At 38.7% G+C, this 23,784-nt stretch overlaps 1 protein-coding gene across 1 annotated transcript in view; it reads right to left on the bottom strand.

Moving 5' to 3' along the window:
* STAG1 (STAG1 cohesin complex component) overlaps window positions 1-23,784 on the bottom strand; it is a 181,281-nt gene that overhangs the window by 114,192 nt on the left and 43,305 nt on the right. Inside the window, exons 3-4 of the mRNA XM_080622692.1 lie at window positions 17,864-17,966; window positions 7,878-8,042 (exon numbers count right to left, since the gene is read on the bottom strand). Coding sequence (XP_080478818.1) covers window positions 7,878-8,042; window positions 17,864-17,966 — 268 coding nt within the window. The remainder of the gene's footprint in view (window positions 1-7,877; window positions 8,043-17,863; window positions 17,967-23,784) is intronic.

Below are 23,784 nucleotides of genomic sequence, written 5' to 3'. Positions count from 1 at the left end.
ATTGTGAAGCTGTAACTTACTATTTTTCCCCTAAAGATGGTCATTTTAGATTATGAGAGTTCACACTTTGCTAACACCTAGGCAAGCACCTTCTGAAAAGCTCAAATGATTCTTCTTTTTAATGTAACAGTACCTGTTTCTTGGTTTTGTCACCATAAGCAAAGATGGGAAAATCCACTTTATGCAGTGTCTACCAATATAACTTCTTTTTCCTGAAGCACAGACACTGAAGTAATACAATCCCAGATGTATGTATTTCGAATAAAACTAAAGGATTCATACTGTCCATACAGAGACATTGGTGTTGGGATTTCATATAAACACGTATTTCCATGCAGGAAAATGGGCATCAAATATCATTACGCAGGGAAATCAGTGTAACACGTTTTATGGAACCATTTGGGAGGAAAGAAAAAAACCCAAACACTGCTGGAAGATAAAAATATTTAGTTCTCTTTTGAGAGTATTGGAATGGCACAGTTTAACTGGCATTACACTTATGTGCATAAAAAGAATTGGAAAAATTCTTCTTTTGAATAGGTTAAAATCACAGGAGCTACTGGTGATGAGTGCTCTTAACACAGCAGATCCACACTGCTCAGAGATGTATTTCCTCACCTGAGTCCTCAGAAATGACAGTTGGACCATGCAACAGTCCCATACCCAGCAGGTTTTCTGCTATGGTACAGAATGTTTCTCTCTTACAATAGACAGGTTACACAATCTTCATGGGACTGGGTCTGTTTAAGCTGGGCCAATCATGGGCATCAATGTTTCCAAGATGCTACAAAGCACTGAAACTACTCATATACACTGAATATGAGAACAAAAAAAATCCTTAGAGGAGTGTGGCAACAAAGTCAATTATTCCACTACGAGACACCCATCAATTTATTAAAAAACACAATTCAAGTTCCTTTGCTAGCACAATTTGTAAAGGGTTCACAGATCACCTAGACACTTCAAGAAAGGGTAACATTCTAGAGAACAAAAGACTTCTCCAGCTTTAAGTATAATAAGCATTTTTAGGTATAAATGTTTTCACAGACTGCACTGCTGGCACATGTATTCACAAGAAGAGCAAAATCATCCTACATCTTTTTACATCACAAAGGAAAATGTGATGTAACGCGTCATGACTGTACGAAGATTCATTTGCTAGTAAAGGACACCCTTCTAATTAATTACTGCTTCATCTGGTGGCTGAATTGTTCCTAGTATAACAAGTATGAAAACATGTACCTCGTTTTTGTTTTGTTTTTCTTTTAATTCAGTAGCATACAACCAAAAGCAAACAGATACTGGGCTGCAGAAGAAATCCAACTAGCAACATGAACATAAAATACCAGTTTAAATGTCAATAATAGCTGCAGTTAGTTTATCCTGTGAACTTTAGGGAATGCATACTTAAACTCCTAAGGAGTTTCTCAGACAGTCTGGGGAAACCCAAAGTTATTATCCAGCCTTCAAGCTGGAGAATACAGAACTGTTAAAATACAACAAAGGACAATTAAATTAAAACATATCTTTAACACAAAAACCAACAATAATACTTGCAAAAAAAAAGTCTGCATATTATTAATCTTCAAAAACCTTCACTCTCAAAAATGGCAGAAGCAGATGGAGAGACACTATCCAGCAAAGAGGACTTCTAATAGGGACAAGAGACAAACTCAGGGAAGAGAAAACCATTAATGCTACTAAGAACACAGACATCCACCCTGAGCTGCAAACTGTCAAGAGGTACAGAGAATTCTCTAAACACATCTTTGCTGCCTTATTCTCTTTCTTAATTGCCATTGTCAGAGAATGGATATTGGACTTTTGGTATGATCCAGTTACAGCTGCTCTGATGTTTTAAGCTCAAGGATATATATATGCGCATATATATATAATCATAGATATATATATTTATTATATATTATATATAATATATAATATTACTATATATTATAATTATTATATTATATTAAAATATTATTATATTATAATGTATTAATATATTAATATATATTATTATATATATAACTATTATATATAATCATATAATAGTTAGGGTTGGAAAGGACCTTAAGATCATCTAGTTCCAACCCCCTGCCATGGGCAGGGACAAAATATATAAACATATTTGTAATTTCTCCTACATAAGGTAGGTATGGTGATGGTTATAAAGTCATTTTAATCGAGAGTAAGTCTGAGCTGCTCCCAGAGACGAGTTGAATCCAGGAGCTGATCCAGTTAAAAATAAAAAAATCCATCAAAGTGTCAGGCTCTAATTAAATCTATTTCTTGGTGTGACTACAAAACACACAAGAAAGTTGTAAAAAACATCAGGTGTGGGAAAAGGTGAGACCAATCTGTTCAACAGCTGCCTCAGTTTATGCAAGATTAAAGCAGGTGTGTAACAATTCTTTCTAACTAGAACCACTGGAAGGACTAAAGAACACGGGGATTATTTATACTGCATAATGATTATGTGATTAAAATAACTGTGAGAGAAAATTCCAGGGAGTTGAGAGAAGTAAGCAAAGCAAAGCTTAATCCATGCAGTATGCATCAGGAACCAGCTGACAAAGCTGAGCAGTCACTGCAGTTCGCTCTACTGTTGTCTTGCTTCCCTAGAAAATGCTAGCCCAAGGAGCAGCCTCACTCTCTGGGAGGACACCAGATGCCTTCTCCAAGGCCAGTGCCACCTCCTGCTCCTTGTTCGTAAACCCAGCTTCCTGTTGCAATGGCCAATGTACCTGTGATAGCCAGGATAGGGGAGCTGAAGGCTTCTGCAGTAAGACCTGATGGGGAACGACAATGTTCAAAACTCCTGCTCTCCCTGTACAGTGGCTAAGTTTGGCCCTCCCTAACTTCTAATTAACAGAAACTACTGTTACTATGAACGTAGGAAAATTATGATTGTAAAAGAAGCTGTTGGCTTAATGCTGGAAAGGGTGTAATTCCATGGTCTGAGCTATGCAGGGAAGTAGTATACAGACCATAATTTCTGCCCTAAATGCTACGATAATATAAAAATTACTGAAATTATATAGCATATGCTATATTAACAAGAAGGATAAAGACATATCAGTTTGGAAGAACTTACTATCTTGCATTTTCTTGACCAGATCATCAAATCTCAAAGTGCCAGAAAAAGGCATTAGATGTACTAAGAATTTCAGTCATAAAATGATTTCAGATACAGGTGTTGATGACTGAACTTCACCCAAACCTGATACATTAGGAACTGGAAACCACCAGTAGGATACTAGCGGGGGAAAAAGAACAAAAAAGAGCTTTGCTGAAAGTGGGGAGAGTATTTCCTTTACCTCTTCCATATTATTTCCAACAAATCAAATGTGTAATTATAAGGATGCATACCCTTTATTTTTGCATGTAGTAATCTTGAACCTGTCTGCAACAGATAGGTGGATAAACACTGAAAGTGAGTATAATATTGAAAATAATGTTAACATTCCAGAAATATTTTAAATTAATATTAATGAAGTATTTGTAATCATTTCAGGTAATCAACTGAAGAGGGAAAAAAGGGTGTTCCTGTTCTGATTCTCAAACTTTCTAGCCAGTGCAGTACTGTGAACAAAAGTCACAGCTTCCCGACATGAGGCCAGTAGGTGTAGAGATGACAAAAATATGAGGAACTGAAATGTAAAAAACAAAGAAAACCTGCCATGAGAGGGTAAGCAGTGCTGCAAATACAGCTTTACTCAAATAGGGAGAGAGCCTCTCAGGACTCAAATCCACTTGTGCCAAGGTGCACAGACAAAAACAATGAAGAACCACATATATTCCTGGTTTCTGGTGGCACAAAGAAAACTCCCATTTCAACACACTAGAAAGCTCTCTCTGTATACATATCCTAAAATGCCTGCTGGCATACTTTCACCATACTTACTCTGAACCATGTCTAACTGACACCAGGATTACTTTTATTAGCTAGGCAAAGTAGAGGGCTCAAACTTTTTTTCTCTAACCTGTAGTGAACTGATAACATCAGTTAAGGGTAAATGGTAATGCATGTAAAGTGAGACAGTGAGGCACTGGCACAGGATGCCCAGAGAAGCTGTGGCTGCCCCATCCCTGGCAGTGTTCAAGGCCAGGCTGGATGGGGCTTGGAACAATCTGGTCTAGTGGAAGGCGTCCCTGCCCATGGCAGGGGGTTGGAACTGGATGAGCTTTAAGGTCCCTTCCAATTCTAACTATTCTATGATAATATTACAGAGTAATCAAGGAATAGATTGGTCATGCTTTGGTATTGAACACCTCTTGCAATTACCAGTGATTCTCTCTGATGTTCTGGGAGAGGCACAAATTCCCTTTGCACACAAGAAAGCAGAACACTTTCATGCTTGGTTTGACTAATGAAGAACAAATTTCATTACAGCTGATTGGTCACAATTAGGAGAAATTTTCAGACTGAAGCCTTCACAAAATTTGAGATCATCACACACTCTGTTTCACTGCTGGCTTAATGCTAGGGTCAGAGACCAATACAGAAGTATATATGAAGATTTAAGCTACAAGTTAGCCTCTGTATTGGGGGCTCAGCTGGAGGAGTGGAGGTTCACTCACATCCTTAATTCCCATCAGGTTCAAACCAGGCAGTTTAGGACATTACGAATGGCGACACAGTCTGTTCTGCCTACAGAAGTTTAGAGAGGGGAAAATATAGTGGATATAGCTGTCCACATAAAATCACTCTAAGAAAAAATAAATAAACAAGAGAGACAAATGACAAAAAGCAGAAGAGTGTTATGTTTGCCTAAGAAAAAAGCCATGGAGCCTAAAAAAGCTTGATGACCAGTCTTAACGAACTAACAAAACATACACAAGGAAACACGAGCAGCAGGTCATATCACAGCTCATACACGGCAGCTGCCAACATAAAAACTTCTGAAGCAACTGTACAAAATGTTACAGAGCAAATTAAAAAGCAGCGACAACAACCCAATACCAACTTAATGTGGGTATCAAACTGATTTATAGAATTCAAGTAAGACTTAACCCCAACACAACTAGCACTTCGTAATAGAGGCAAAGATTTATATGCAATGAGCAGCTCTGAAGTTATGTAGAGTTGAAATATAAAATGCCAACCAAACTTTGTTTCCCTAGAACCAAATAGCAATAAGCCTGAAGAGAAGAATTAAATGAATCCTGCTATGAGAACCAAAATAGAGGAGAAACTTAAAAGAAGTGAGAATTGAATTCAGCTACAGACTTCCATGAGTTGGCAACACAAAGCCAGAAAAATCTAACAACTAAAATAAATCCTGAGAGCAAACAGCAGGACCAGATAGATCAGAAAACATTTGATTCCCATGTAATCTCAGAACGTATAAATGGAATTTTGCTGGGTTTTCATTGCTGCAAGAAAACTTAAGAGCACTACAGAAAAATGTAGGTTCATATTACAGGGAAAGAACTAGATATTGAGAAATGACAGGTTCTGACAAATCCACATATATATAATTTATCGGGAAACTGGCAATACTGAGAAAATTGCTAAAATTAGCCACAAGACATCCGCATCCAAACTATGAAAAACAAAAAATGCCAAGCACTCCCAATTCTTACATCAAAATCTCTAAGCAATTAAGGAAAAAGTATAAAGATGCTAATAAGTTTGGTTGGATCTTCGGAACCCTGGTTTCCCTTGATTATTGTCCAGAAGTGCAAGTTAAAAGATATTAAATAAATTCTAATTGTATCCTCTTTCTCACTATATGGTTTCTTTCTCTTTTTTTCTTTTCCTTTTAATATATTTTTACCAACAGTAGACTTTGCAGAGATGCACAGGTGACACATACTTTAGAAATTACGGTTCAAGACATTTATGCCTGTTTGTAGCCCAGGCCTTCAAACAAAAACTATACTAAAAGAGGGGAGATTCAGGGTTAGACATGAGGAAGAAATTTTTTGCAATGAGGGTGGTAAAATTGTGGCACAGCTCACCCAGACAGATGGTGGATGCACATCCCTGGAGACACTCAAGGCCAGGCTGGATGTGGTTCTGGGTAACCTTATCTAGTTGAAGATGTCCCTGCTCATTGCAAGGTCCCTTCCAACCCAAACTATACTATGATTTTATAAACTTGCCTATTCCTTTACTATTTGCTTATCATTTCTCCACTGCTTAAAATATGCTGTATACTTCTTTCTCATGTATGTAGGTGGGGCACATTTTAAGCATGTGTGTGCTAATGTATATATACACAAATATACAGACACACATCCTTCTGTATCTGCATATACAATAGTAAATTTCTTGAAACAATTCCTTTGTATTTGAATTCCAAAGATTTCTTTATGCATGCATGCGATTTCCTTTTAAAATTTCATCTGCAAAGACTTCTTCTGATGGCATCTCTTGAAAAAGATGAAATGTATCAAAGCCAATTCCACACACACACATTCAGAGTCATTCAATATCAAAGCACTCACTCATTCCTCTTCATTTGGCTCCTGCAAATATCAATAGCTCTAAGACAACCCATACTACATAAAGCATATTTTATGTTCTGTACCACAGTAAAACCAGAAAATAGACTCCAGATGTTTCCTCAAATCCTGCCAAAAATGAAATTTAAAAAAGTGTTAAACCCAAGCAAAGTTAGAAGCCCTGACTTAAAACATATAGGAAGAAGAGGCACAAGTAATCTGCAGCTTTGTTAGGAGTAAATTTGTTCTGTCTTCACCTACTAGATAAGAAGGGTCAATCCTGAATAATTGTAAATACAGCAACTATAAAGAAGGAAATTCTCATTTTCTTCCCATTTATTATTTCCTTAGAATGACATCTCAGACCTTCCACAGATTTGAGATTGGGAAAAAACCTTCAACAGCTTTCACTCATTTGGAAGACTAGATTCCTCTGGGAGTTAATTAGACTTCGCTCTTAGCTACACTAAAAGCAATACTGAAAATGGGACTTGGCCCCTAAATGTTTGTAATTTGCCATTTTATCATGTCAGTTAGCACCATAAAGTCAAAATAAACTGATACTGCATGAGCCCTGTTTTGTTGAACTGCAAAGTAAGGGAGGTTTGCTTAAACAATCCTTCAGTAGGAACGACTGTTGGCTTTGCACTGCACAGGATGAACAGTGTTTTGGGCTCACTGTTACTTCGTTGAGTGCCAAAACCAACAGGTGAAGTCCAGTACCTTCTTAAAAAAGAATAAAAGTACTGTCAAGACCAATCATCTGTAGAGGTTCTTGAGGTGGAACTCATCTGGCCCAAGAGATCCTGAAAGACCTCCGAAACTGATCAAAACATAAAGGAGGAAGAAACACTTCCAGAGGCAATTCACTACAACTATCTTAGATAATTAAATTACAACGAAAAATTTGCCTTCAAGATGTGTCCATCTTTGCCCCTCAGACACAGAGGAAGCCCAAGTAACTTTTTTAGCCTTTATCTGCTGCTCTGGTGGGGATAGCAAGAAGAGTACAGGGTGAAATACTCAAAGCTGCTTGTGTCAGCAGGTATTTTTTGATAAAAAGAAGCAAACAAAAAAGCCTTGGATCCATCACTAATATATATTTTTTCCTCATATAAAACTTATCATAGGATATTTTTTAATGGACTGCTTAATACCAACATGTATTTTCAATTTGGAAGTAATGGACGAAATAATGGAGAATTTGAAATACATAACTTTCAGATCTGTCTCTTCTCTTTCAGAAGTATATACGACAGTCCTCAATCAAAACACATTCTGTCCCTTGTTTTATCATATGTGTACAGGTTAATGGACCAATAAAGGGTATAAAAAAATACAGCTGTTTACAAGAGCATAGCTTAGGCTGAACTCCTACAGTCAGGATATATGGAATTGTGAAGGGGTGACTTAAGCGGTTATTTTACCTGCATGGCACTCTTTCCAAGCTTAACCACCTCAAATAAAGTGACAGGGTCCCCTTCTCCATTCTGCTGAGGGTGGCCATTAGCTCTTCCACGACTTGCTCCTCTGGCTCCAGATTCAGAACGACCCTTGTCCGCCGGAGACTTTCGTGGTTTCTTAGTGGCAGACTGGGCAAAGAAAACCAGCAGAACAAAAATCTATTATAGCTCTACCTGAAATCATTCAACATATCTTTATACATAAATATTACACACATTTATACACTCACACATGTATATACACACAAGTATCACAGAATAAGCCAGGCTGGAAGGGACCTCAGGAGGCCTCCAGCCTTTCCTGCTCAAAGCCAGAAATTCAACCAGGTTGCTTAGGGCTTTATTGCATGAGGTACATATGTTTTTATTCATCAGTAATTGTTAAGGAACAACTTAAAAGCCACTGTCATATCACAGGAAGTAGTGGTGACTTCCCAACGTAGGAGTACCAGCTCACATCAATACCCATATTAGTCTTATTCAACACAGTTGACAATATGACTAAAACTAGATAAATGGTAGCAAATTACAGACAGCAAAAGTGGTTTATGCTGGCACACAAAAACTTTTAGAAGAACTAATGATCTTTGGAGGACAGTAAGTTATTAAAAATGCACTTGTCATGTTAACATTTGGTTTCTGTATTTTTGTTTTTATGCAATTTGTATAAGAAACTATGCACATAATGAGTCGGCTCTTCAACTCAAATTAAATCACTGGATTTATACAGCCAGTACAGAGATTTAGCAGATAATCATAACAGCCCTGTGCTTCAAATTCTTATGAGTTAGAACATTTTCCCTGTGAATCTAAATTATTTCTTGTAAGTTCTCACTAGATTCTTCAAGCTTACACCAGGTGGTACAGATCCCACTTGTAAGAAGTCACCCAGTGAACAGTTTGCTCTGAATTTAACTTTCTGGAGAAAATAATGCAGGATTCTTGCTAAGATCTTACTTCCATATTCTGTTTTTCTCCCTCCTGTGAGGCTGAGAAAAGTGAAAGTTGCAATCTTCCACAGAACTATGAAGTTATTTTGAGGAATTACATCAAAGAAAACAGCATGCAAGCAACCTGAACATTACATTTAGGACAATATCCTCTTGGTACCATTTACTTGAATATACTGTCAGATGGATTCTATTAAAGCTTTTTGGAAAGAACATCAAGTCAGTGTTTTTGGTTGCATCTTCCAAACGTAGACACATTAAGAATATTCCTGCAGAGGAAAGGGATCAAATTTCTGGAAGAGAGCTGGCAGAAGACAGACCTGCAGTCTAGCAGGTCCTTACTTTAAAAGAGATCACAGCTGGTGGGGCCAGAGTGCTAAAGAAAAGGGCAAGGCAGAGTGCAACTGCAACTGCCTCTTGCAAGACTTGTGTACAAATGGAAGCTGGAAAGCTTAAAATAATGGAACAATCTCTGTGAGAAGTTTTGTGGATAACATCTGCACTTACGATCAAAAGAATAGGTGTTCTCCCTCAATGAACTTTTAAACATATGCAAAGCTGCCTTTATCAGCAAGAAAACTACCAATATGTGACGCTAGAGCTCTATTGAGCTCCAAAGAGACATATGATCACTACTTTATAAAATGGCAAAGAATTAGAAGCAAATTATCCCTTTTGAGATATATAACACCTGTGGTTATCCAGTCTGGGTGACAGTAAGCCATAAGCTCTTCAACTAGCTACAAGAACTGCTAAATGAAAGCAGGAGTGCAAGTTGATGACCTCCATGGAAGCTAATGGAAGCCCTCTCTATAGTCAGTTTTTTCTCAACATGTACTTAAGTGGGAAACTTTAAACACTGCTAGGATGAAGGGAAAACAAGGAGGAGCTGGAAGTGAAATGCACGCATCCAAAGATACCTTGTTATTGGAAAGGAATTAGAAGAGCCACCTACACGTTATAAGCACCATGGATCAGCATGTACACGCTCCAAATGAGTAACCACGAGACATGTAAATGCTCAGTTTAAACTCGACTTTTGTCAGGCATCTTGGGAAAAAGGGGTGCTTTGACCAAGATTCTTAGTTTGAACTAGAAGGGTGGGAACACCAGCGGGCTCTCAGAAGAGGTACAGAAATAACTGACAGAGGTACTTCTGACAGAATAACTGACAAAGCCAGGTTCTTCAAATCCAGGTAAAGATCTCAGTATCCTGGACCCGAGTTAACACCAGTACTGAGACTCCCTGAATAAAGGGTCTCTTTGGTATAGATTTTCTTTTGACAAGGAGAACATCTCTCACACTGGAGAAAACAAGTCTTTCATTTAATAAAAACAATTCTGCATCCAAACTGGGGTAGCTTAATCCAGATGCAGGATCTACCCTTAATCCTGCCTCAAGAGACAAAACAAGCAAAAGATCCTCTGCTAAGAAACCAAAGGAAATAGAAAACTAGAACATTCTGAGTTACGCAAGGATTAACATTTTCAGGTGGAGAGGTACTAGAGAAGGGGTGTCCACCAGACTTCCACTCCAGAGCACTTCCACCCAGTAGGCTATGACAGGAAGACCAAGATCAACTCCACTCTGGAGTATAAATATGAAAGTAAGTCACACATGGGTCCTCAAGCCTCCAGAAATTGCCTGGTACTCTAATTACAAATTTTAGCAAGCACAAGGACAGAATTGAGCAACTGGCACTATCTTATTAACATACAATACTACAATGCTGTTGTCAGACACACACAGTGTCCCTGCACATACAGCAAGAAACCTCTCAGGCCATCCTGACAGATCCGAGCTTCATACCGGTTCCTGCCTCTTAGTACAAAGTTGAATAGGTAAACCTATTTCAAGAGGAGAATTTTTCATGATGAGAACAACCAGCCATTGCAATAATCTCCCTAGGGAAGTGGTGGATTCCTCAACATTGGACACTCTAAAGATTCAGCTGGACAGGATGCTGGGCCACCCTGCCTAGTTCGTTCTTTGCCAAGAAAGATAGGACTAGTTGATTCCTGAGATTCCTTCCAACCTCATGTTCTATAATTCTATCCCAGGATGGACACATCCAACACCACTGAAGCAAGTGAAGAAAAAGCATGGACTGGCACATCCATAGAAATGCAAGAGGACCCCTTCATGATACAGAGTATCTGTGGTATATCTGCAGAGGCGGTGTGCTCTTGGAAGTGGAAGCAACAGTAATGTCTCTTTGGGATGTTGGGCTACCTCTGCTTGGCATCCTCAATGCCTAACACAATCTTTACATTTGCAGCTTGACTTTGCAGCTCCACTTCCAACTCTCCAGAATATTTGTCTTTCATAAAGATAGGGTTTGTATTGAGCTAAAGGAGCACTCTTGACAGTGAATGCTGGAAGTTTCCAGGAGCACTGCTTTAAGGGGTACTGCTGCTTTAAGGCTTAAACTAAGGCAAACAAAATACTTACCTTGACTGTAATTGAGCTAAGATGATGGCAGTTCAGAATTTTGAAATAAATTAGCTACATAATACTTTCGCTTTCATGCCTCTAAAATGATTGAGGAGGGAAAAAAAAGCAACCCACATTTGTAAGATCAAGTAATACAGTTAAAGTTGATTCATTACACTGACGAAGAAAAAAAAAGTGAAAGTGGCTTGACATTCTCCATTAACATTCCCCAGATTGATCCAACACACTTCATGAAGAAATAAAGACAGTAAAAGTGTTACAGGTCAGTAACTCCATCTAACCTGCTGCCTTAAATGATGGCCTCTATGTGTGCATTCATACTGTAACTTAAAGCAGTACCTATTTCTCAAGATAGCTGGAAGAACCTTTTTAACCTTCCACTTGAGTAAAACTGAAGAATTTGCCTCTCCACGGCACCATCCTCCTGAGAGGCCTCTGCACTATAACCTCCTGTTAAGCGAAAGAGTGGTAATGTCTGAGCTCTTTCTGAATTAATCCTGATTAAAAACAGAAGGCTACTGCACACTTTGTAACATCATCATGGTTATCTTGGAAGTTTCTGCATTCAAATGGTCAGTCCTTTGGATTTTATTCATCTAGAAACAAACAAGGTGCTCCCTATGAAAAGCCTCATCCCACGAGTAAAGACAGGTGCAGGTCCCCTAGCATCCAGTGCATACAGAGCTGCTTCAGCTATAACACATGCAGTTTAGAACAAAACAAAAAGCAGAGGCAGTGCTGAGGCATGCTGTTGCTTTTTTTAAATTCTTATGTAAAAACCTAGCAGGAGTTCTAAAAGTCATCTTAAAGAATCAGGATTCTGCTATAAATGCCTGAATCACTTCAATTCTTCTAGCTAAGAGAATTGCTATCAAAACGAGACTATTTACATAGAAAAATGAAGACTAGATTAGACTGCCAAAAATACAAGGACCATCCCATCCAAAGCTTAAACCAAAAACTTCTAATGCCATTAGGATTTCTCCACCAGGAAGCTTCAAGTGGTGGGACAGAAAAGTATTCACATACTGGCTGTATGTGCACTGCATTTCCACAGAGCTACAAAAAGACACAGTCACTTCAGTTTTAATGGATACACCTAAAATACCATGCAATCGAGCCGAAACAGGACAATGATGTAAGTCACATCAAACTACAAACTTTGACTACTATGAAAATAAATTCTTCCAAGAATATTCCTTCCTACTATTCACTAGGACATGTATGATTTGGAACCAGAAGGAAAACTCAATCCCCAGCAGTATCTAACATTCATGCTACAAGACCAAATAAGGCTAAGAGTCTTCTGCAAAGTCAAAATTTCACATATGAATGCAGAGATAAGGCATTGTGGTCTGTCATTTCCAAACCAAAAAATACAAAAGGGCCTGAAAGCAAAACTGTACAGTCTGCACTGGGGATAAAAGGACTGCAAGTGCCTTATTCCATCTTGCCTTAATAGAAGAATCTGAGGAGCTGTAGGGAAGGCATGCTGTGGTCCTGGTTATGGGATAAGAGAGACACCAGAGAGATCTCAGAATTGCCACCTTTGGAACAGAAAGGCTGGTATTTCTTCTTGTCCTCTGAATCAAATAGACTTATCTGTCTACTCTTACCTCAAAGCTGAAATACAGCCAAGAGGCCTCTCTCACTCCCTCAACATCTAACAGCTGAAGGCTTAAGCCATGCTGTCTTGACCCCTAGGAAGGTAAGGCCAGATAAGCTAAAATAAAGCATGCCAATAACATTGAACAGAAAGTGTTGATCCAAGAAAGGAGACAAAAAAGGATAGACAAAAAACTCATCTGAGCCTGAGCTCACTAATGTGAAAGCTACAATGCATCACAAGCCCTTGGGCTTTCAAACCCCCTACCTACAACAGGAGAGCATGTCCATACCCACGTGTTTCAATAATGCAGCAGACAGAAAAGGCATTTTTGGCCAGTGTAACTCAGAAGCTTCAACCAGAGGACTATTATAGGTCACTCATGAAATACACCCCACATTAATTCACTAAATATATACCCAGATGGTATGCTTCCATGTATTTAAGCAATACTGTGCGCAACAAAATATTCCACTGTTGGCTAGTCATTTCATAGGCATCTGGTCTACAAGAGTCAGCGTTCAGAAGAAGACATGGGCAAGGGGGAGGCCAGCCCCAGCCATTGTCGATACTAGGAAAGGACATGGTGCCACTCCTGCTAAAGTCACAGCAAGGCTTGCTGAATTCAGGACAATCAGGTTAGATTCTGAGAGTTATCTTGAATGACCAATGCACTGGATCTCTTCATAAGTTGATGGTATAATCTACCCTGCCAAGTACTCATTAGAATAGGCCCTTATAGAAGGGGAGGGGCAACTTGGAAACAGCATTTTCAGGAAGGGAAAGTTCCCCAGAACATTAAGAATCTCTATGAACTGAAGAGATTGTACAAATGGTAAATCTTCGAATGTGGACCATCTCTGTACAAAAGTGTCAAATCTGCAAAGAAGAATGTCTTTCTTTGGAAAAAAAGTCTGGAAAACCTGTTAGTAGTAGTCTATCTTTCTGATAAAATCTATCCATTATCCTATATATAAAATTTATCTGTTCTATAGATGAAATTTATCTATTTATTCACCTCATTAAAATACCTACATATATTTGATGGAGTACATTTTGTGCAGCTCTGTAATAGAACCATGCAGCAAAGCAGAACAGCACAGAAGAACACTTTCAAAAGAAGTCAGTATCTTATGGCAGATGTGTCACTGCAGTTGTGATGGCCTAAGGACATAAGCAAATCAGCATTTGCAGGGACAGATCAAATCTTATTAGACCATAATATTTTAGTTAGGGAAAAAAAACTCAAACCAAAAAAAAACCCCATACCACAAGAAACAGAAGAGCCTTTGGGCAGAAAAGCCTTTCTTTAGGTCTATAACAGAAATTAAAAACATCAAAGCTAAGTAGCAGTTGAGAATAACAGCTCTGAATTTAACTAAACATTTTAATCTGTGTCACATCCGAGAATAAAGGTAGGTGGTACCTGTGGAGGAAATAAAAATCATGTTAGCATATGGAAGAGTGGGGGAAAAAATGTCAGAGCTGCACCTCCTGTAAGAAACAGATAATTCACCTAAGGAAAGTGAATGAGTTAGCAGCATGAATAGGAGAGCTATGTGGAGGAGGATAGAAAGTGAAATACAATGTTTGCAAAACCAATACCTCAATTACTGAGTCCAAGACTTTTCGTATCAAATTACATTATAAATTGCCTAGACTAGACTTTCCAAGGAGTTTGCATTTCTATTCAAGGATATTAGTTGTTGAGTGGCTCTTCCCTTTTGGTCAATTTTTGCAGATCCACCGTATTTCTTCCTTTCTGTTGCTGCAGTATCAATTACGAAGTCAGGATTTGATTGCCTGCCCAAACATATATATATATATATATATAAAAAGTAACCCAAAAAACTGTAGTCAAATGACTGAATTTGTGGATCAGGGGAGAGCAACAGAAGCCATTTATGTTGACTTTAGCAAGGTTTTCAACAGTCTTCCACAATATTCTTGTATCCAAATTGGGAAGTTGTGATCTGGATGGGTAGAAACACAGCTGAACTCTTGGGCTCAGAGCACAGCAGTTCATAGCAGATCATTCTCTACCTGGAGCCTGGCAATGAGGGAATATGACAGAAGTCTAACTGGAACATGTCCAGTTTCCCATCTTCATCAGATAGCTGGAGGGGGTGAGAGAATGTGCTCCCATCAAGAGTGCAAATGACACAACACTGGCAGAGAGACCACATCAAGGGCAAGACAGCTATCAACAGTCTGGAGGACTGGGCTATCAGCACACTCAAAATTCAACATAGACAAATGCAAAGACCTGCGCCTGGCAGAGGAATAAATCCCTGCACCAGTGCAGGCTGGAGAGTGGCTGGGAAGGGAACAGCTCTGTGGAAAAGGATCTCGGGATCTTGAGGGACTTGAAACTACCATGTACCTGAGCAGCAAAGGCCATCAGCACCTCAGGCTGTACAAAGAGAATACAGCAGAACAGCAAGGAAACTGATTATACCCTTTTACTCAGCACTTCTTAGCCCATATCTGGAATATGTCCAGATCTAAACTGTGTCCAGTTTTAGCCCTCTCAATTCTGAGAGAGGTATTGATAAACTAGAACACGTTCAAGCAGAAGGGCTACCAACTTGGTCAGGGGGCTGGGAACACCCTTCTGTGGGGCTTTTTGTAACAGCAGATAATAAGTAGGAGGACAACTGACAGCAGTCACAAAGTGAAGACAGGCAGGCTGTGATTGCTTACAAGGGAGAAACTGTTCACAAAATAAAATGAAACCGATTGCTAAGAGGGGATGTGCAGTCTCCAGCCTTGGTGGTTTTCAAGACCAGACTGGAAAAGCCCCAGGCAATGTGGTTTGATACCAAAGCAGGCCCTCCTCTGAGCAGAAGGTTGCAATGAGAACTCCTGAGGTCCTTCTCAGCCTGATTCTGTGACTGACCATCACCATTCCTCTTCCCTGAAACTCTTCCAGTTCTAATATACCCATTGAGAATTTGGAGCAGAGGTAAAGAGGGGAAGAGAAACTAGAATTGTGCAAAGTTTTCTGAATTTTGGCAAACCACAGTTTTATAAAAGACACAGTATTTCTTTTATTTTTGATCTCTGTTCTCTTCATTAGTTCTAAGACTGGATTTATCTTTTTTGACCCTTAATCAGCATTAAGATGATGCTTTCAAAGAATGATCTCAGATAACCCCAAGGTCTTGCTCCTTAGCATCAACAGTCAGCTCACAGCCCATCATTTTATGTATGAAGTAATGGCCACTTCCTCTGTTAATACAATGTTTTTATTTTTTATATATATTTATATATATATAATTCCTCAATGTTAGTACAATCATGTATACACTTAATGAGCCTGGAGTTGTTCTAAGTATAATAAGCAATTGCTCCTGTAGAAACTTGATAGTAGGACCAGTAAAGTGCTTCAGAGAATGTTCCCACAGGAGCTACTAATAAGCTCAAACCGAGGGAAACACCTTTTTTAACATTCACCTTTCCTTTCCAGTGAAAGTGTGGCATGTACAAAATATCACTAGTGTTGCTTTAACTTAAATTCTTATATTCTGACAACTTTCTGGCATAGCAGTCAGGTTGTACCATCCTCTGTTTTGGGCTTTTTATTAGATCTGCAAAACCTCATAGATTTAGTAATGAGATGTTCTTAAGATAATTTCTGGTTTTGCCCTTTGCTTACAAGCTATATAAGCAGATGACCACTTCTCTTTACAAGCTTCTTTAAAACCTCCTGTAAAGATGATACACATTTGTGAGCAAATCTGTCTGTATGATGAACATAAGACACCATAGGAAACACTGTTCAAAAGCTTTCAAAAAAGAAAATGTGCCCAGAAAAGACAAGGATTTAAAATGTCACTTCCCAAAGTCTGTCCAGAAAATGTGAGGTAAATTGAAAACCAGTACTAAGGAGGAGTTTACACAAGCTTGGCCAGCATGCTTGAGAGGAACACATGGTCCTGTCCATTCTTACAGCCTCACTAGCCCATGCTTAAGGAGTTAGACTTAGGGTGAAAGGTCTTGGGCAGGGGATTTCAATCTTCTAGTGCTATATATATAAGCACATTCATACTGGGGGGTGTACACATAGACAGACACTAGGAGGAGAATCAAAACCACTAATAACAAACACACAGAAGTTCCCACAGAAAATTTTACTTCACAGTGTGCACTTCAAGTGGTATAATCACGATAACTACATCTGATGACCCTGAAGGCCTAAAATGACAACATGACACAAACTTTTTCTGTAGTTTCCAATAAATTGTCTGTTTTATAAAACAAATAAAAATAAAAGAGAAAGCCTCCTTAAATACACCATGTAATAGAGAATTGTTTCTGTATGGTCCCATTTACGGGCCAGCAACGGGCAAAGACTAAGGAAGAACAGCATATCTTAGACAGCAGACAGCAATATTATCTGCTGTGCTATGCTGGAAAATAGGTTGAAGCTCCCAATCTATACATAGGACAGAGCGTATGTCAATTACATGAATTTTTAAACTGCATTAATAGACCTTCTGAGGCATTTAGTTAATACTATGCTGCAACTCTTCCACTCACATTAAGAGATTATCAGTTACTAATAGGATGGCTCAAATGTCATTTGTCACTTAAAATCCACTGAGCTTTCAAAACAGATAGTAGTTGTACATACTGAGATTATTCTCTTGTCTGGAATAATGTTGTAATATGACAATAATAACAAAATAGTAATGTTCACGTAAGTAGCTAGCAAAAGAAAAAGTTACAGCTATTATGAGCTCACTTTATGTCCCTTTTTAAACACTCCGAACATTGTATATCAATCTGATAAATATTTCATACTCCAAGTCTTCATAAAGTTTGACATACGGATCATTAAAAGCCTATTTATGTGACCACAAGATGATTAGATGAAAAACAGTTTGCAGTCAATTTTATATAGATGCATAACAAAACAAAACTAAATTACACATACTGGAGGCCTGCCAGGACGGCCCCTTTTTCTTTTTCCTTTGACTTCTGCTTCTTCAAGCTCACTGCCAGCATCTGAATGTGCAGTAGTTTCATTTGTAGAATCCCTAAGGGGGAAAAAACACTAGATAAATTAAAATGATTTGAAATCAACAAGTAATCTATAACTGACTGATTAAATATTTAGTCCTAAGCCAGGAAAAAAAAACCCCAAAAAGTCAGCATTAAAAGGCTTGCCACATTTATTCTGCAAATGAAGGCTCTAAGCATTGTTAGCCCTGGCAAAAAGCCTTACCTTTTTATGAGATGGAATGTCATTTTATAGACTAGAAGTTATTTAAATTAACAGCTTCTTTTGAAGCCATATTACACTTCAAAAACTGGCTACATTAAACAGCACATTCTCAACATATCCAACCCACAATGTATTCACTTAGTATCAACTTTCTTTTACCCTTAGTAACCACTTCCAAACTGCTTTCAAGGTCATGAGAGAGCAAACCGGAGTCCAATCCAGGTATCACATCATTAGAACAGTTACATATGTTCCCACTCAGATTACACCAGGTTTTAGTCACACTCAAAGACAATGGTATTGAGCAGCTGTTAATAAAGAGAGGGTTAACACTGACCAGAGGCACAAACCAAAAAACTCACTTTCGTCTGAAGACATTTGTGTTTCTTGCAGCTAGAAAAATGTTCTCACTTATACAATGATGAAGCCTTCACATTGCTCAACGACTGTAGCAAAGCAGCCCACAGTATCACTTGTCAATCATTTCTGTTTTAAGATTTAACACCATCCTAAGCAGGGAAAAAAGCATTATCCCAATTTCCACCACCCACTCCTCTCAAGGCAGGTGCACAGGTACTTCTCTGCTTCCAAAACAGACCTGGCTGCTTGAAGAAACTAAGTTTCTAAGTGATCTTCTGAGGCATTAGATTTTGCTCAAGAAGAACCTACAACCAAAACCATACCTGTTAATGATGTGCTTTTAGTTTGCAAGACCACCAGTGCATGAGGTCTCTGTAAACGGTAAGAGTAACTGTAATAATGTCCCAGATTACTCCAAGATGGGTCAAGTCTAGCTCTAATCAGAGATTAATTTAAATCAAACATAATTTCCTTGGAGTGAAAGGAGTTAAACTGCTGTAAAAGTTATGCAACGGAAAGGTGAAAATCAGACCTATTCCATTACTTTATACAGCTTCAAACATAAAAGGCAGCATTAGCGATTTGGTTTACAGAAACTGAGAAGCTTCTGCAAGCCAAGATCTACACCGATCTTCCACACTGTCTATTGTTTGGGGTTTGGTTTTGTTTGTTTGGGATTTTTTATTTTATTTAATAAATCAGGAATTCTTCACAAATTTGCTCAAGGCTATTTAGTAATGCATAAAAATTGTATCATTGTATCGGAATCAAGAATGTTCTGATACTTCTCTTTGCTGAAATTAAGTAAAAGGACATGGAACTGTTGGAACAAGTCCAGAGGAGGGCCACGAGGATGATCAGGGGACTGGAGCACCTCCCGTATGAAGACAGGCTGAGAAAGTTGGGGCTGTTCAGCCTGGAGAAGAGAAGGCTGCGTGGAGACCTCATAGCAGCCTTCCAGTATCTGAAGGGGGCCTACAAGGATGCTGGGGATGGACTATTCATCAGGGACTGTAGTGACAGGATGAGGGGTAACGGGTTTAAACTTAAACAGGAGAAGTTTAGATTGGATCTAAGGAAGAAATTCTTAACTGAGAGGGTGGTGAGGCACTGGAATGGGTTGCCCAGGGAGGTTGTGAATGCTCCATCCTTAGCGTTGTTCAAGGCCTGGTTCGACAGAGCCTTGGGTGGCATGGTTTAGTGTGAGGTGTCTCTGCCCATGGCAGGGGGGTTGGAACTTGATGATCTTAAGGTCCTTTCCAACCCTAACTATTCTATGATTCCAATTACTGTATTGTTCTACATCTCCTCTACCTAAATTAATACCGCAGAACTATCATGAATTTCTAATATTAAGACATTATTTTCCAACTTGCAAGCACAAAGGGGGCCTACGGAATCCTTTACAAAAGCTAAAATGCATTAGAACATAAATAAATCTCCTTTTCTGAAAGTAACTTCAATGGATTATCTCTAAATACTGTAAACACCCCAGAAAACCAGGCATCTAGATTAAAAAACAGTATTCAAGTACATTTGAATTCCTAAATTATACGCCTGCAAACCAGTATCTCCACAAAATACTGAAAATGCAGCTTTGTTGTCATAAAATCAAAGCCAAGCAGCTTTTCTGCTTCATAAAGTATGAAATTTACAAAACTCAGTATCAGGCTATTAATTAAAATAAATAGTCAAAAGCGTAAAACCAAATCAAAGATAGCCCACACTAGTGGAAAGCAACGCAGTGAATACAGCTGAACGCAGCATCTAAGCGAATGGATGTATCCTGCCTTTTCTCAAAGGCCAGCCATCACATTGCAACTCAATCTGACTAAAACGCATATTGCTTCACAACTACACTAATTTTTTATTTAAATAACCTGAATACAGAAGTGAGGAGCCCCATGAAAACATCTGCTGCTTTCTATTGCTGTAGAGGAATTACAGCTGTTCTGACTTGCTCTCTTTAATAAAAATAAGCTTCTCTCTGCTCTACACAGATCCTTGCTGGAAAAAATTTAGGCATGGTGTGGTTTAAGCAATACCCCCCTTCGTGGGGAAATGCTGGAGCTTTGTTAGCTTACAAAACCGCACCCTTAATATCATCAGGATAAAGACTTTTCTCTATTAAAACCAGATTCAGCAGTCCTCCTAGGCAAATGGCTCAGACACTTCCCTTGAAACACTAAAGCTATATAAATAAATTAAATTGTACTACTATTTTGCAAGCATCCAGTCCACAGAGAACTTGATTTTGCTACAGCCTCTATACATATCTAGCAAAACCTACTGAGATTTGTGTATTTAGTTCTGGGAATCTCAATTGCTTCGGAACACTGCATATGGAAGGAACAATTTAATTATTAACCATCTTCTCTTCTTTGTCTTAAAAAGACTGTTGTCTTAAACCCAATAACCATGCTTCCTTAATATTTTTCTGCTAAAACTTCTCTGGTTTGCTGGCAGCCTTTTGAGTAAGGCTCAGTAAACAAGTATTAATTAAGGATGAGATCCATCTAATCTAAATTTGACACATAACTCAATGAAGAAAACCTTAAGGTGCAGCACAACTCATGCTAAGGTCAGTGTTCAAAACTGGTCAGGTGGTTTACGTTTTATAAATCTCCTTTTCTCTCCATTGACGGTAAGATGATCTAGACAAGCAGCTCAAATATACATGTTTAAAATTAAACAAGATGAATCTCCCCCAAACAATACGTGAGACAGAGAGATTTCTTTCTGACAAAGAGTGTTAGTACATAAGGAGTATGGGGAAAACATCAGAAAGTAATTTTCCTTTAATCTTCACATTATTTGAAGTAGGGAGACCAGGATCAAGGACAACCGACAGTCCTTGGCTGATTTAACATTAAAATAAATATCATTTCAAACAGCAGGGAATTCTATCTGAATCACTTCCATCGCGGCCTTGGGACACAGTGCTTCTTGCTTCTGTCAAAGCCTTACAGCTGCTCTGGGTACACACACACGTATGACCCTTTCCTTATTTCTGAACTCAGAGGAGGAGTACAACACATCTTAACTACCTGCAGTGCTCTCAGGTTTTTAACACTCACTGAGAAGAGAATCTGGCCAGCATCCACCTTCCTCACTCCTGTACTCATCTTGCAGAACTGCTAGGAAGTAATTTATCAGGTGGCAGTCATCCACATCTTAATAGACCAGAATTACCCTATCCTTATTTTATGTGTGTGTGACTAGTCACCTGAGGGGAAAAACTTAGCCTTAGACACAATTTATCTTTCCTGAAGCTGTTGGGAGGGGAAAACAACGTGGAGACTTGCCTTGTCTAAGAGAAGGAGAGGTGGTGATGCTGAAGGTTAAATCTTTCCTCTCTTAAGACACCTTTGACATGATAGAGACATAAGAGAATTTGACAGAGTGGGGGAAACATACAAGACTGGGGTGAGCAGTGTAAAGCATACAGGTGATAACCCCTTTTATGGGTTCAGATTTTCTCTGCTTTTCTTTCTGGTTTCTTTGGTGGCTAAAGCACCCTAAAAAACTGGCAGTAACTCCACATTCCCACCTAAAAACTCTGGGTATTATTCCAAAGTTATAATAACTAACCATTGAAACTAACCGTACTGTAATGAATAATTAACAGATTACTGGGCAGCCATTTAACGTGGCACACTTCTGAATAAATTCCCATCTCTGCAAAATAAATCAAAACAAATTTGCCTTCCTTCTACTATTACACAAAGCCCTACCCACAGAGCTTATATTACCACCACCCCCCCTAAAAAACACCCACACCAAAAAGCTTGCTTCATGTATCAGTCTTTGTAAATAAAAATGCTTCTATAAGCTTTTATCAGTGTTGCTGAGGTGGCTCAGGGTTTGGGCAGAGATAAATTCAGTAATTGCTACCACCAGGTACAGCCTTGTGAATAAAATGCATTCATGAAGAAAAACGGCTAAATGCACATGAATCATGGATGAATCAGCTCTCATGGTTGATCTTCAGAATCTAGAGAGGAACGCACCTCACAGCAAACGTGAATCATCCCATTGAGAGAAGACTCATAACAGTCAGTCACCCAAACCAAACACACCAGAGGATTTCTTCCCCTACATCTGAAACACCAGTAAGTGAAATCCTGTCTTCACTGCATTCTGAAGCTACTTCTATGAATCCAGAAAGGTTAAGAAGATCAATGTTCCCTCAATGGAGAAGAATTCGGGAGGGAATATTTGATATGGTCCTAAGCAGAGTGCATTAATATATCAATTTGACTTAAGGACCGTTTATTTAAAGCAGATAAGCAAAAAGACTAGAAAACATCATGAAAAAGTAGAAATAAGGCACCTGAATGGTATATTATATATAATAATCCTTCAAAGCTGCTTATTTAAGAACTAGACAGAAAACCTTGGCTTTCTCTGTGTAGAACAATATTGTGGCTTCCCAGATTTAAATGCTTGAAGTTTACACCCCTAAACCAAAGACTGCTTCAGGTTTTTGCACCCTTAGCCAGGCTCCTTTCTAATGGAAGTCTGGCTGCGACCTACTGAAACATCAGTTATCACTTTCTTCGATACTTTGTCCACACTAGACAATATTTTGAGCTCTCAGGAAAGCCTCAGAATCTTTATGTGCAGATCCTGGTCATTTTAATTTTGTAGCAAGAAAGATCTCACCTTGTTTATGAGCAACCAAACTATGTATATTATTGATGATATCTCACCAACGCTGCACACAGTGGCATTAAGTGATTCCCAGCTCTACCGGAAAAGAGCAAGATAAACGTTTTCTTTCATTTTTTAATATTGTGTAATATTGGTGGCTCACAAGCATCTTCTGATTAAAGAATGTGCCAACATCTTTAATGTCCCTCAGGTTTTTCAGCTGATGTGCAGAGTTACCGTTTTTAATCTTAAACTCTACAGTATCTCATTCACTTCTTACGGCCATCTAGCTTCTTGAACTGGGAATAGGAATACCCCTTTCCTACCACTGCTGTGACAAAATCTCTCAGCTTTTTGCACATTTCACAAGCACACTCTCACCTCCTCAATGGGGCACATCCAGGAAAATTTGAACAGAGAACATTTTTTTCCACTATTATCCTCAAAGCAAACCAGAACTCCACTCCAGGCTGATGCTCCCCTGTCAGTGCTAACCATCAATCCTTGTCTTTAGCTATATACTTACATACAGCAGAATGTAATTTTTTTTTTTAAAGAAATTTAAAAATATAAGAAAAAATGGCAATACAGAGCGTGTTGTCATTAAAGTTAGAGAA

The sequence above is a fragment of the Psittacula echo genome, assembly GCF_963264785.1.
Source record: "Psittacula echo genome assembly, chromosome: 7".
NCBI classification, from domain to species: Eukaryota; Metazoa; Chordata; class Aves; order Psittaciformes; family Psittacidae; genus Psittacula; species Psittacula echo.
This window is presented reverse-complemented; position numbering and strand designations above follow the sequence as displayed.